This window comes from Sarcophilus harrisii, chromosome 4 (genome assembly GCF_902635505.1).
Source record: "Sarcophilus harrisii chromosome 4, mSarHar1.11, whole genome shotgun sequence".
Taxonomy (NCBI): Eukaryota; Metazoa; Chordata; class Mammalia; order Dasyuromorphia; family Dasyuridae; genus Sarcophilus; species Sarcophilus harrisii.
Genome location: NC_045429.1, coordinates 163,929,632 through 163,944,818, shown reverse-complemented (window position 1 = coordinate 163,944,818; position 15,187 = coordinate 163,929,632). Strand labels below are relative to the sequence as shown.

General features: G+C 33.2%; 1 protein-coding gene across 2 annotated transcripts in view; it reads right to left on the bottom strand.

Moving 5' to 3' along the window:
* Positions 1 to 9,293: 9,293 nt before the first annotated feature.
* MOXD1 (monooxygenase DBH like 1) overlaps positions 9,294 to 15,187 on the bottom strand; it is a 125,861-nt gene continuing 119,967 nt past the window's right edge. For both annotated transcript variants that reach the window (XM_031964251.1, XM_031964250.1), the window contains 2 exons: positions 12,775 to 12,943; positions 9,294 to 9,875 (listed from right to left, as the gene is read on the bottom strand). In XM_031964251.1, the coding sequence (XP_031820111.1) occupies positions 9,675 to 9,875; positions 12,775 to 12,943 (370 nt within the window). In that variant the 3' untranslated portion in view covers positions 9,294 to 9,674. The remainder of the gene's footprint in view (positions 9,876 to 12,774; positions 12,944 to 15,187) is intronic.

The following is a 15,187-nucleotide window of genomic DNA, read 5'->3' as shown; positions in this document are numbered from 1 at the left end:
CTCACAATGCCCAGCAGCAAGGGATAGAAAGAGAAATTCCATTTAAAATAATTGTAAACAAAGTAAAATATTTGGGCATCTCCTGCCAAGACAAACCCAGGAACTATGTGAACACAATTACAAAAAACTCACACAAAGTTAGACCTAAACAATTGAAAAATATATCAATTACTCATGGTTAAGTCGGCCTAATAAAATAAAAATGACAATTCTACCCAAAGTGGCCTACTTGTTCATTGCCATACCAATCAAACTGCCAAAAATATTTTATAATAGCTAGGAAAAAATAATAACAAAATACCTCTGGAAGAACAAAAGGTCAGGAATATCAAGGGAATTAATAATAATAAAAAAAAAATACAAAGGATGGTGGCCTAGCAGTACCAGACCTAAAACTCTATTATAAAGCAGCAATCATCAAAACCATTTGGTACTGGTTAAGAAAAAGAGAAGTTAATTAGTGCTGTAAATTAGATATATATATAATACAATAATCAATGACTATATAATGTGATATTTGATAATCCCCCAACCTCCAGTTTCTGAGATTAGAACTCACTATTTCACAAACTTTGCTGGGAAAAGTGGAAAATAATAGTCAGAAACTTGGCATAGACCTACATTTCACACCCCATACCAAAATAAGGTCAAAATAGGTGCATGATTTGGGCATAAATGGTGATACCATAAGTAATTTATGAGAGAAAGGAATAGTTTGGAGAGGTTCAGAGAAGGAAGGAAATTATGACCAATTAAGAACTAGAGTACATTATAAAATGAGAAATGGACAACTTTGATTACATTAAATTTAAAAGTTGTTGCACAAGCAAAACCAATGCAAACAAAATTAAAAGGGAACTACAAAGCTAGGAAAAACATTTTACAGTCAGTGTTTGTGATAAAAGTGTTAAGACTAAAGTAAATTTATGAAATTTATGAAAGATAAGAAACACTATTGAAGGAAAGGCCTATATGTTTATTAAGGATATGCAATGGAATAATATGCAAGAATATACAATTGAATAAAAACCAGTACATCAAAAATAATGGGTAAAGGACAAATAAACTATGAGAGGAAATGATTCATTATTAATAGTCAATGCTGAGAGATGCCTGCCTTTGGCTACAACACAGCTGCTTCCCATGGGAAAGAATGATGAAGCATGTCAGCACCATTTGAGTCACTGGCTCATTCATTTCTCCCTAATTCTTCTCCTAAAACAATCCATTATAAATTCCTTCACTATAAGTACATCTCAATAAAAAGCATAGTTAACAAATTTATTTTGCATGAAATTGAAAAGATACTACAAAAAGAATAATGTTCCATGATGCTGGAGAATTTGTCTCTTTGATTCCAATTTGACACCACCAAAAAAATTCTTGATTATCAAAAGTATTCCCATCCTAGAAGAGAATTTGTTGTTATAATAAGAAAATGTGCATTCACTTCCTTTTTATCCAGCTCATAGTATTATAAAATTATTTACAATTCTAAGGGTTTCAGAAAATCTAGGCAAAGGGATGTTTGAAGAAGCAAACATTCTTGATTTTTTAACCAGAGGGTTATAGATAACATCAAGCATAAATTAAAGCTATTAGAGATGGAATTTTCTACATCCAGTTCTACTATTTCACTCTTCTTATGCTGTTCAATCAGTTGTGTTAGACTCTTTGTCACTTGATGAACTATAGCACACCAGAACCTTCACTCTTCTACTAACTCTCAAGTATGTCCAAACTCATGATCATTGTTTCCAGGACATTCACTATCCATCTCATACTATGCTGTTCTCTTTTCCTTTTGCCTTCAGTCTCTTCAGTCTTGCCTTCAGTGTATTTTCCAATAGCCCTGTGTTTTCATTATGTGACCTAAATTCAGATTCAGTATTTGATCTTCCAGTGAATAGTCTGAGTTAATTTCTTTGACTTGTTTGATCTCCTTGCTCTCAAAAGTCTTTTCCAGCACTACAATTCAAAATCATCAATACTCTGGTCTTCAACTTTCCATAAATTGCTATTTGAAAAACATACATTTTATCATATGGACCTTTGATAACTTTTCTTCAAATGTGTCCCTTGGTGGGGGCAAGGGAGAAGGGAAGGAGGAGGGGGCTTGAGAAGCCTTGTGTGTCAACATTATTTGTACTTTTAGATTATCTTGTAGCTTTTTACAAGGTAGAAAGCCACAGTCTCCTCTACATCAAATCACATCTTTCTGACTAATACATCAACTAGTGGGAAAAAATTTTTTATGAGTTGTGGTCCGTTATAGATTATGACATATCAACAGTAAAAGTTTTACTAAATCCCTAATGTATTTGACTTCCTTGATCCCTGGACCACCTACCCTCAAGGACTCAATAAATCAAAAGGATCCTCAGCCTATTTAAACTCCCATTTTTTCTAAATGGAGAAGGTCATAAGTTTTCTCCTTTGGATTTGCTTATGTTTTGAAGTAGCTATTCAAATTAAAACCTTCTAGCAGACTCCCCTTTTCTCATTTACCCATTATGTAATTATCACAGACTCCCCCCAAACCTTAAGCCTTCTTGATGATAGTGGTAACATTCATCACAATGCCTGTTGAAATCCAGACTCTAATGTTAGTTCTTTAATTTGTGGAAATCAAAGGTTAAAGCTTTTCTTGAGCAACTCCACAACTTTATCCCTGAGGTGATTTCAAAGAGTTCTTACATCAATTAATACAATTTGTGGGTAGTGGCAAGTGATAGTTAAGTAAGTAGTGGACTAGGAAAGAGGTGATTTGAGTTCTAGTCTTGCTGAAATGATTTCATGACAGTATAACTTTAGTGAAATTGCTTAATTCTTCAAGGAGACATTTTTCTCACTTTCTAAATATAAAAAAGATTCTTTATATTTTCAAAGGGAGCAGATAAGGGACTCCAAAAAATGTCAATAGATCATGCTGTCATAAATCCTGTGGACCAACATATTTCTGAGTCCTTCTGTCTAGCTAGAAAACTGACTTTCCTATTATCAGAAGGAGGTTGGGTCACTTCTTATTCTCTGTGCCATTCCACCATCATTTAGATAGAATCCGTCAGAAATAAAACAACTATAATTATATCTAACCCTTCTCTCTCTCGAGTACTTCAAGATAATCATTTAGTCCCAAATTCTCTTGTTTCTGGTCCCTCCTCTCTAACCTCTACTTCCCTTACTTTAATTAAGACCTTTGCCTGTGCTGCTCTTAACTATTATAATAACCTCCTGATTATTCTTTTTTCTTTTAGTTTCTCTCTTCTCCACTCCATTCCCGACAACCCTTTATCTACTCTATATTGCAGCCAAAGTAAAATGGCCATATTCTCTTAATATATCCAGCCTTTATTCACCTTCATGCATCTGTACACACATTCTCCAGTCCCCCTTCCCCCACAAAAAATCTCCAAACATATTGTTCCTGATAAGTATTGCAGATCTTTTCTTCTCTATATCCTAATAATAAGGCTAAGGTTAAGCACCTTTTGAAATCTAGCTTGGAATACTAGGGATGAGAGCTTTTGAGTAGAGGCAATATATTTTAGTAAGAAGATTTGGAGTCTGGAGAGTTGCGTTCAAATCCCAGATTTACTAATTACATCTCAGCCCCATTTGGCTTCAGCTTTTATTTTTTTTTTTTTTAATCTATAAAATGAGGGAAGTGGATAAGTTAACTTCTAAAGTATTTTCCAACTCTATATTTATATTGCTAACTGTTGAATCTGGAAGGCAATCTAACTGTTTTTGAGTAATTTTTTCCTAATCCACAAATTTGTCCCTAATCACAATCTGACCTTCTGATCCAGGAAGAGTTCAAAATATAGCTAAAATGCACAAGTCATTCAAAAAAGAGAGATCAAAACAAACCTCCTCCTCCTCTAACCATTTTATGGATCAGAAAAAAAAAAAGTTTGTAAAAAGAAAAATTTACAGCTTCAAGATGGAAGAGACCTTAGGAATCATCAAGCCCAAATTCATCCTTTTACCTCCACCATTTTACAGGTGAAGAAACTAAGTCAGAGAGAATAAGTTAAGTAAATCAAGTAATACAACCAGTAAGTGCTTATCATATTCTCCTGACACCAAATCTGGTGTCCTATTAACTTATTAATAGAGCCTTTCATTTTCACCAGAAGGTTCTCATACTCCTTTTATGCTCTTACTAAGGTACTAAGGTCTGGAAACTGTTTTATTCTGATCCTCATTCATTAATGATAATCAAATTTGTCTGAAAGCAACATACATATATGTGTGTGTATATATATGTATATATATGTATACATATATATACACACTCTCTTTATTCTCTACATTCCTCATGGAATTGAAGCTTCTAAAGTGCCTATTTTGAGTTCTTCAAAATAGTTTATTCTCGCAAGAGATGGAAACCATAGAAGTGTTTCTCCCATGGTAGGAATTTTTCTAAATTGCTGATTGTATCTTTTACTACCTCTGTGATGGGAGGCAGATAGGATAAATGGATAGTTTCAGGTCTAGAATACTGGGAAAGAAGTAGTTCCCATTATTATTGACTTGTTATGTCTAGGGTTTACAAATACGCTTATCAGAACAAGTGCTTATAAGAAATTAAGCAGCCTTACCAGAACTTAAATAGACTGATTGCAGTGGCCTTATTTTAATCAATCTTCTTATTCCAGAGGGGGCAGTTTAGGGGAGGAAAGGGAGTGTGGGGGCTACCTGGTACAGCTTAAGGACACCATTTATCCAAAGGACAGAGAGATGAATACAATGTTCTTGCCTCCCTGACATGCTCCTAATTTTTATCCCCTAAAGATCTGTTGTGACTTCTCTTTTCTTTCTTTACACCCCCAACATTAGTGATTTCTATCATCTCCCATGTGTTTAGTTATCATGTTTAACTAGATGACTCAAAATTTATATATAGCTATAATTTTCACCTGCTGATCTCTTAGATGTTCCATTAATATTTCAAATTCAACTTATTTAAAAGAAAACACATAGAACTATGTTTCTCCAAATATATCCCTACCAAAATTTCCCCTCATTCTATCTATATACCATGTTGTTCTTGTTGTTATTGGTCCTTTGTAGAGAACCAATTACACCAGGAGAGTGATTACTTGCAAAAACTCTGAGTGAAACAGAGTTCTGCAAAGTTATCAGCTTCACTCCTTCCTTCAAAGTACAAATTTACTGTGGAGACAAGGACAAAACATAGGTTAAGATGACTGGAGATAGCCATAGACAAAGTGGGATACTATGGCCTTTTTAAGCTAAGATCTTTCCCAGGGCTCATTTTGTCTACAACAATGCCCATTCAATATTTAAAGATTAGGTAAGAATTGAGAAAAAATATGGACTGGTTTGCCTTCACAAAAAAATACATCTAAGAGTTCCTTCATACTGATTTCCCACATTGTAACTTGGCACAGAGTAGGAATCCAAATATTTGTTTAATTGAATCAAATTTATAGTTCAAATTAGGAGAAGAAAGCATCAATGCTGTGAATTAGTTCTGGTATAAATCAGTTTATTTTTGTTCAATCAAGTCAAGTCTTCATAACTCCATCTAGGGAACAAAGTAGATAGAATGCCAATTTTGGAATCAGGAAAACCTAAGTTCAAATTCAACCTCCGATACTTACTACCTATGTGATCCTGAGCAAGTCACTTAACCCTGTTTGCCTGGATTTCCTCATCTATAAAATCAATTGGAGAAAGAAAAGGCAAACCACTCCATTATCTTTGGAAAGAAAATCTCAAAGGGGTCACAGAGTCCAAGAATACTGCAATGACTAAAAAATAATAACAAAATATCTTGCCTCTTTTCTAAGAATATGGCTTTAAGAAAAGTTCTTATTTCTACTTTCTTACAGAAGCATATACAGAAATCAATATTCTAACATCCTTGCTATTACCTGGGAGGTAAGGCATCTGTCAAGTGAATATGGATGCTGGGAGTGAAGCTAAGATCTATACATGAACTCTAACTATATCATAAGGATAACCAAACAATCATAACAGTTGACTAAAAAACAAAATCTCATAATAATAATTCACTTTTCCAAAGCACTTTAAAGTTTATAAAGAGTGTATCTCACTATAACAAAAATGAGGAAACTGAGTTCAATGAGTTTATGATTTTCCTATGGTCACATGATAAAAAGTCAGTTGGTATTCCAACCAAGGTCTTTCCAATTACAAGTTCAGTGCTCTTTCTCTTACGTGATGCTGTTTTTCTTTTTCTTTCTTTCTTTCTTTTTTAATAGCCTTTTATTTATAGATTATATGTATGGGGAACTTTACAGCATTGACAATTGTCAAACCTCTTGTTCCAATTTTTCCCCTCCTTCCTCCCACCCCCTCCCCCAGATGGCTGGATGATCAGTAGATGTTAAATATATTAAAATATAAGTTAGATACACAATAAGTATACATGACCAAACTGTTATTTTGCTGTACAAAAAAAAAATTGGACTCTGAAATATTGTACAATTAGCCTGTGAAGAAAATCAAAAATGCAGGTGGGCAAAAATGTAGGGATTGGGAATTCAATGTAATGGTTCTTAGTCATCTCTCAGAGTTCTTTCGCTGGGCGTAGCTGGTTCAGTTCATTGGAACTGATTTGGTTCATCTCATTGCTGACATGATGCTGTTTTTCTAGAAAATCCCTTTTTCTTCTGACGTTCCATGTTTTGATCTTTGGAGACATTGTCTTATTAATAAGTAAATGGAGTGTTTTGTATTAAGAAAAATAATTTACTTCAGTCCCAATAAAAGAACTCTTTCATTGTAAGGAAACATATATACTGATGTAAATTTCTTTTGGTAACATAGTTTATTCTGCACCAATATGTAAGCAGAGTAGAACTCATTCAGCTGAAAGTAGAAACACCTGGGATCCATAAAAATAAGTCTTTCAAATATGTTCCAAGGGAAATTTCTGTTTTAGAATGGAAAAATAACTAGTTGGAGGGAGGAGGTTATGACTAGCCTTTTTGATGACAAGCTATCATCAGATGCCCCCATTCTCCTACCTAGAGCTGTCACACCCCTTTTCTAAAACTAACTCCTCATATCTGGAATCTTCTATTTCTGGAATCTCATAGGCTAGAAACTTCCCATTTCCTGAAGAAAATGGCACTTCTCTACCACATTAGCTTCAAGGATAAGAGACCAAACAGGCCTAAGCAGGACCTTGTCCTTCTTTGTAAGAGACCTGATCCCCTTGAGCTAACCTGACACATGGAGTAGAGACAGATCTAGTGATTCAACCCAATGAACTGGCAAAAGTTTGGTATAATGAACTGCTAAAATCTGGGAACAGAATCTTAAGAAACCATTGTGATCTCCCTCCTCCTTAAAGGATTTCTGAGTCAAGACTCTCTAATATGATCGCTAATTTTATCCTTTCTTTGCCCTTCCTAATCTCATTTTGAAAGTGTTGATTCTGATCCAAAGTTAGAACTTATGGGCTGCTCTTATTAGGTCAATTTCTGAGCCTATTCAGAGGAGGGCATGACTTTTCTGTTGTTGTAATTTGATTCTTCCTTTGTGTTCCCTGGAAATGGGGTGCAAGGTGTCAATTGACTTGCCTTTAAAATTACCAAATAAAAAAGGTTTCTTACTTTCAGTTTGATTGCCCTCATCTGGATCTTATTGCAGCAAATGAGCCCAATAACTTCTTTCTAGACATACCTTGACACATGCTCCATTAACAGAGCCTGTCTTCCAAAATAAGGACAAATGAATCAATGGTCTTAAAGATAATGTCACTGGGTAACTATGAAGCAGAGATATGTTGGTAAATAGTTGATAACTGTCTTTCCATAACAATATAAACACAATAAACTTTTATATTAAATCTTAATCATTAACATTTTCTCCAATCGTTTCCTAAGTCTAGATAATCAATAAAATATTGTCAAGCCCTAATTTGTAGCACTTGCTTATCTCTGAGGTATAAATGCTCACACCAAAAATTTAACAATTAGTAATCCAGATAGGAGTTGACTGCAGTATACCTCTCTCAGGAAGTAGAGACGGAATGAAATTAAACTAAAAAAAAGTTTCCATAGGTTTGCAGAGTCAGATTGAGTATTTTATGAAATTGATTAGGTGATAACATATTTCTCATAAAGAAAATTTTCATAGAAAGTTGTAGAAACATATAAAATTATAAAAGAAAAAAATCAAAGATCAATAATAATATATTTTATAAATATTACAGAATTTTAATCAAATGATTCATTGCAAGTACATAAAGGAAATATTTCAAAATATTATGTATATGAAAAACTTTATATGACATTTTCCAGAAGAAAAACAGCTTTAAAATGGCATCAATAACATCAACATATGTAATTGACTAGCCTAGTAAAATGAATGCTTGCTTTGCTTGTACATCTCAAAGAGAGAACAAGATACCACAGGTAGATTTAATTATATTTAGTTTATTAATACTATCTTAACATAAAACCATTTTGAAAATGTGGAAATGTATTTGAACTGTACAGAAATCAATGTTAATCACATAAAAAGAATGTTATAGTGGGTACATTCTAGACAAAGGGACTGAGGGAGCTTTCTTAAAGTAATAACTGGTTTTATTAAGGAAAATTAGTTCATTAATTATGCATACAAAAATAAATCTACAAGAGCAATCAGGGCTCAAATTCAGTCAGTATTCAGTAAGCATGACATACTAGCACTGTTTTGGCAGCATGCTACATAGGTTTCCCACTATCACTTGCTTCTCATCTATGAAGGTCAGACTATTTTGCCACTGACAAGGAACCAGCGTAAAGGACTTCTCAACAACCAGTCATCAGCAAGTTGAGGAATGCTTTTTGTTTATGAGTCTACAAGAAGTTACCTATTGTGTACTCTTAAGGTTCCAGAAACTATATAGGTGATTTGAACACTCAAGATAAAACTCATCAACAGGAAAGTGAGGAAGGCAAAAGGAGAATTATGAGATTGCAGACTATGTAATCTCAAAGGAGAACTGAAAGAAAAGTGGAGAGTACAACCAGACCCTTAAAGAAAGAATAGACTTAATGTGATAGTAATTTTGCAATACTTGGAGTAATGAAAAAAAAAGAGTGAAAAATTGAACATAAAAAGAGACACAAATAAGCTTAGAGAAAAAGACAAACATGTAACAATTGAAAGAGGAAGAAAGAATAATAACAATAATATGTATCAAGAATAAGGAAGAAAAGTAGAATGGAGCTTGCCTCACTTTTTTTTTAGATAATTTTTTTTAATTCATAAGAGAAAGCCCAAAGTGTATAAAAAACAGAAATTAAGTTAATATAGTCAATAATTAAAAAAAAACTGAAAATCAAAATACACAAATATCTCATCTTTTCTTTATCCTCAAAGAAAGATTTCATTTCATGGAGTATTCATTTCACTGAATGTTCTCATATAGCACTTAACATCTCTGGAAAATAGGAGAAATTGGCTGACTGGTGTACTCTAAATGAGCTAGGAGAAAATAGGGGTGGAAGTGAGTATCATTAGAAAAATAAACTGGGCAGAGAAGAGAGCGAAAAAGACTTCCAAATAGTCTATGACCTGTAATTGCATCTTAATTATTCATTTTGACCACGGGAAACAAGAGTGCAAACATATTCTGTGCTTGCCTGACATAGAGAATATCATCAAGTACAATCAAATTATTATACATAACACCTGATGCTCACTTTGTTGCTGAAGATAAGAAAGAAAATAATCATCTGGAGAACAACATTTGGATATAAAGAGGAGGAAGATGAGGAAGAGGAGGAGGAGGAGGAGGAGGAGGAGGAAGATCCACACACAAATGGCTCTGGCTTATATGGTCTTTCAACTTCCGGAGGTAATGCTGTCATTCCTTGAATCTAAAATTAAACAAATAGAAATGAGCATGTCTTTTATAAAATATGAATAACGGTCATAAATTTCCAGTCCCTAATCAAACACCTTCATTTTGCTGATGAAGAAATTAAGACCCTGGGCAGTTAAATGACTTATCCTAAAGGAGTAGTAGACTTTATAGTCAGAATTCTTTCCATTGCTATGTGCTTGTTAGTGACTAGCTAGAATAGAGCATCCAAACTTCTATATGGTCAGGGAGATGAACAGCCAAAAGAAATACCAAAAGCCAGTGTTGGATAAATCAGAGGTCAATTTTAATCTTATAATTTTTTTACTCCTTGTTTCTACCTTCTCCATCGAGTCTAAATTGGGAAATAAAAGACTCTCCTACATAATATGGAGAATTAAAGTCTTTAATGCATCAGAAAATAATAATTTGGTATCAAGTATATGTAAGGTATTAGAAGTTCTCCATCTATATCCTCAAGTTGTTGTTGTTGTTAAATTCTTTAAGTTATGTCTGACTCTCCATGACCCAATATGGGCTTTTCTTGGCAAAAACATGAAAGTAGTTTGCCATTTCCTTTTCCAGCTCATTTAACAGATGAGGAAATTGAGACAGATTGGGTTAAGTGACTTCCCAGGATCATATAGCTAATACCACTTCAATGCCCCAATTCCTGCATACAACAAATCAAAATATATTTTAAGTAAAATTTTTATTAAGTGAGAAAGAGAAACTTTACTTTCAATGATAGCTAATATTATAAGGTCTTAGATTTTAAGAGGTATGTGACATAGACAATAAGGGCCATAGTCACCAAAAAAAGAGTTGGCATCTTAAAGCTCAATATAAAAAAGAACTTACTGGTTATAGTAGTCCCCAAATGCAGTGGGCTATTTGGGAGAAAGCAAATTAATTATAACTAAATTGGTCAAGTAGAGACTGGATATATTTATTGAAGATACAATTCATGTTTCAGGTAGGAGTCATACTAATTAATTTTTGAATGTCTTTCCAAGTTAAAATTCCATACTTCTATAAGATTCTATTATTCATAAAGAAGGTTGAACTTGCTGATGGCAAGTGGGGGGAGATGGGGAAAAACTGGTAAAACTGGGATAAATGGGAAGGTTTACAATGGAAGGGAACTGCATAAGCAAAAAAAGTGTAAAATACATGTGTCATCTTTAGGGAATAAGAAATGAACAAGCTTGGCTTTCCTGTAGGGTTTGATTAAGGTTACAGTAGATAATAAGTCAATATAAAAGAGGAGTGAATCAGATCATACAAAATTTAATTACCATGTTCAGAAGTGTTGCCTTTAGATAATAGGGAGTTATTGAAGGTTGTGTAAAACATTATTTAGAAATGATTAGGTACAGTATGGAATTATGAAGGGAGAGAAAGAGAGGAAAAGAGACAAATCAAGAATCTGTTATAATCTAAATAAAGGAAAATCTACAAAATGAACCATTCAAAATAATTTTAAAATCCAAATAGCTAGGAATTATCTGATCAGTCAGTATTCAGGGTTCATATAAATTGTAGTGGTTGTTTGGTCATTCAGTTGTGTCCAATTCTTTGTTACCCAATTTGGGGTTTTCTTGTCTAGAATACTAGAATGGCTTGCCATTTCCTTCACCAGCTAATATTACAGATGAAGAAATAAAGCAGAAAGGAAGGGAGCCCCACATTACCAGATGTCAGACTATATCATAAATCAATAACTACCCAGATAAATTTTAACCTGTACTTTATAAAAAGATAGATAAATGGAGTAGGTTATATCAACAAAATCTAAAAATAATTAAACATAACCCAGGGACTGATAAACTAAACCGCATAAATCAGTGAAGAAATGTTAACTTATTTTCTAGGAGGGTTGAAAAGCAGAAAGCAATTTGGCAGATATTAGGTTTAAAGTAATATTCCAACCAAATGCCAAAACAAGTTCCAAATTGATAAATCTATAATCTGGAAGGTTACATCATTAAAAAAAAACTTTAGGATAATGGTAAAAGTGATCTGAACCTATTGTTTGGAAATGCATAACCAAAGAGAGTATAAAAGAGAAATTATTGATTGGAAAAGACCTTCACATAAAACATTTCTGTTAAAGGACTGATATCAAAGATATATAGGTAATTGATACAGATAGCTGTCATTCCCATTAAATAAGCATTAGACAAATGATAAAAAGAATTTTCAAAAGAAGAAATACAAATAAAATAAACAATCTTGGCTTTTGGACCTGTGTTTCATTCAGGAGTCAAATGGCCTGAGTACAACTCTGGATTCAGGTACATATTGTTTGAGTATTTTTAACTTGTCAGTTTCCTCATAGGTGTCAGACAATTATTTTACAAATGTTAAAATGCTATGTAAGTATGAATTATTGATGAATCAATAAATATTTGGTTATTATTTTGTGTTGGGAGAGAGAAGGACGATTCATTTCTGACTCAAACTTTGCACCTAAGTAACTAGTAAAATGAAAATATCATCGACAAAAATAGAGAAATCAGAAAGTATCCTTTTTGACAGGGAATAATAATGAATTTGTTTCTTAACAACAATTTAACAATCAGTAAACATTTATTAAATTCTTGCTATGTGCCAAACACATGGTCTGAAATGGGGGAATATAAAAACAGGCAAAAGTCTCTCTGTTTTTAAGGAGTTTATAATCTAATAGATTAACATGTTACATTTAAAAGGATACTGGTATATCCACTATTCGGGAAAGAATTAGTCTTTAGATTGGAGTTCAAAGAAGAAGTCATCATTTGGAAATGTTTCTCCCTTTATTACTGTGTAACCTTCCTCCCCAATAAAATAGTATCTTTACTCTTCATTAGACTCTTCATTTGTAGATATCTTGTGTATTCTTCATCTAACAAAAATAAGGAAAAACTTACCGACCACTCTGCATTGTCTGTCTTAGAACATCTCACATTCACAGGCAGCCCAAGAACAAGTTTATTGAAGGAGATGCCATCTTTTTTAGACCATTTAAACTTGTTCATTGCATCCATGAAAGATAAGTTTTTATATTGCTTAGGACTCTTGATAATGAAAGGCCAAGTCCTGGAATTAAAATAAATATCCAAATTAGCCACAGTCAGAGAAAAACAATAAATATTGCCCTTACCAAGGCTCTTGTTAATTTTTCAACCATTTGAGAAATAAAATTACATGATCAGATTCATGGGCCCAGAATCAGATGGTCTGTGAACAAATAGGAATCTAAACAGAAAACAAATAAATACAAAGAAATAAAATGGAGAAAAATTTGTCTCAGGTTTTTGCTCTTCCTTGTTTCCTTTCCTTAATACCAAATCATCTTCCCTAAAATTCTACTCTAATGTCACGTAACAAATAGCATATAGGTAAATTTTGGTTCTCAAAAACACATTGGAAGAGTCCAAGCTTTTTTGGAATTATACTTTTGGGTTCTACTAAACAGAAAAAAAACTTTGAGTGTGAACCTAATGATGGAAGTCATATTGCCGTACAGGACCCTGTCATCTAATCTTGGAGATGTTCACAATCAGAAGGTCAATAATTGAGTGAGATGTTGTTGTAAAAGGGTTGGGGTACCTTATTCTATTTTAGAGATTCAATCATATGCATGTTTTGAATCACTCTATGGATTGTTTTTTCCTTCTCAGCAGCTGTCTATGTTAGATAAAACTTCATTCTGAAGTCTTATTCTACTAAATAAAATTACTTGAACTGGTTTATGAGCCTAGAATTAGATATGGGCCTATGAACAATCAGAATCTAAACAGAAAAGAAATATGTACAAACAACAAAATAGAGAGACATGATTGGACCTATATGTTAGGAAAATTATTTAGCAGAATGAAGGATGGACTAGGAAGGGGAGTAGCTTTTGTTAGGCAGACATGTCATAAGGCCATTGCAATGGTCCAGGCATGAAGTAAAGTTGGAAAGAGAGGAGGGTTTTAGGGAAAAGATAATAAGTTCAGTTTTGGATAAATTGACTTTAAGATGCTTACAGGATAGTTTGAAATGCAAGATTGGAGGTTAGAAGAAATTTGCGCTGAATAATTCAATTTGAGAATTAGAGATTATAATTGATTCCATGGGAGCAGATGAGATCACCATTGTTGTTGCATTGTTCATTGTTATTGCTCTCAAAAATGCCTCTTGCACATGAAAAAGACCCTTTCTTGACCACTCAAAGCAAAGGATATGTCCAACATATACAATCACAGTGGAATTTCACAGTCAAGTCTGAAAAGTTCCTGGTATGTTTGAGCATGTTCTCACACTCCAAGATCATATCACTGTATTCTAGAGAACACAGAAGTCAACAATGTACATTCAATTATACTAGTGATAAGCTAAATTACCTAACACATATATTCCATTGTCAAATCTAATTAGTTTTTTAGTTTACTCAAAATCAAATTTAAGTTTCAACCACTGTAAGGAAGGCCTTCTTTTTAATTAAGAAACATGCAGAGTTTAGATATGAAACACTAGATTTTTCAGAATGATAGTGATTTACAATCAGACATATGAATTGAATCTATAAATGCAAGAAACACTAAAGATGTATTTTTACAATATATTTATCTTCAGGTAAAGAATAAATAAGATCTTTCTTTACTCATTAAATATGTGTACATAGTCATCTGAGGCAATTTCAATTTTTTGACTCATCACCTTACACTTCATTTGTACAGGATCTTTTCTATGAGTCTGAAGATTATTTTTCTATCTGGTTATTTTTGTTCTAGACCAGTGATATCATTGGTAGGGAACTGCCAGTATAGAAATCCTTCTAATGACATAGATTGACAACTCATAAGTAACATAATTTTAGAATTGTCTGAGGCAATAGTGATTTGCTGAGGGTTATAAATTTGTTTTTTTTTTTTTTTAGTGGAATCATCTTAAAACAAATACTTGGTCTATGCAGGATGTCACTCTTCATCTATGTAATTGAGCCCATTAAAATAGCATTATTTCTTTGAGGAGACACAGAATGAGAACAGTAGTATGTAATTTCTGATTTTGTAATTTTTCACCTTCAGGCTCATTTTTGTTTAATGAAAGACCCCTCCTTAGTTCCTCATGCATATTTGATAAATGAATGAAGGGGAAGAAAACATTTATTAAGTCTTTAGTATGTACAAAGATTTGTGCTAAATCCTGGGAATACTGGGAGAAAGATAAGACAGTTACTGGTTTCAAGGTACTAATATATTACCAGCTATAGAAAACACATAGAGGAAGTTTTAGCTTGAAATCAGATGGAAACACCTATCAGTCCTCAAGGTGAACCAGTAGAACAAATGG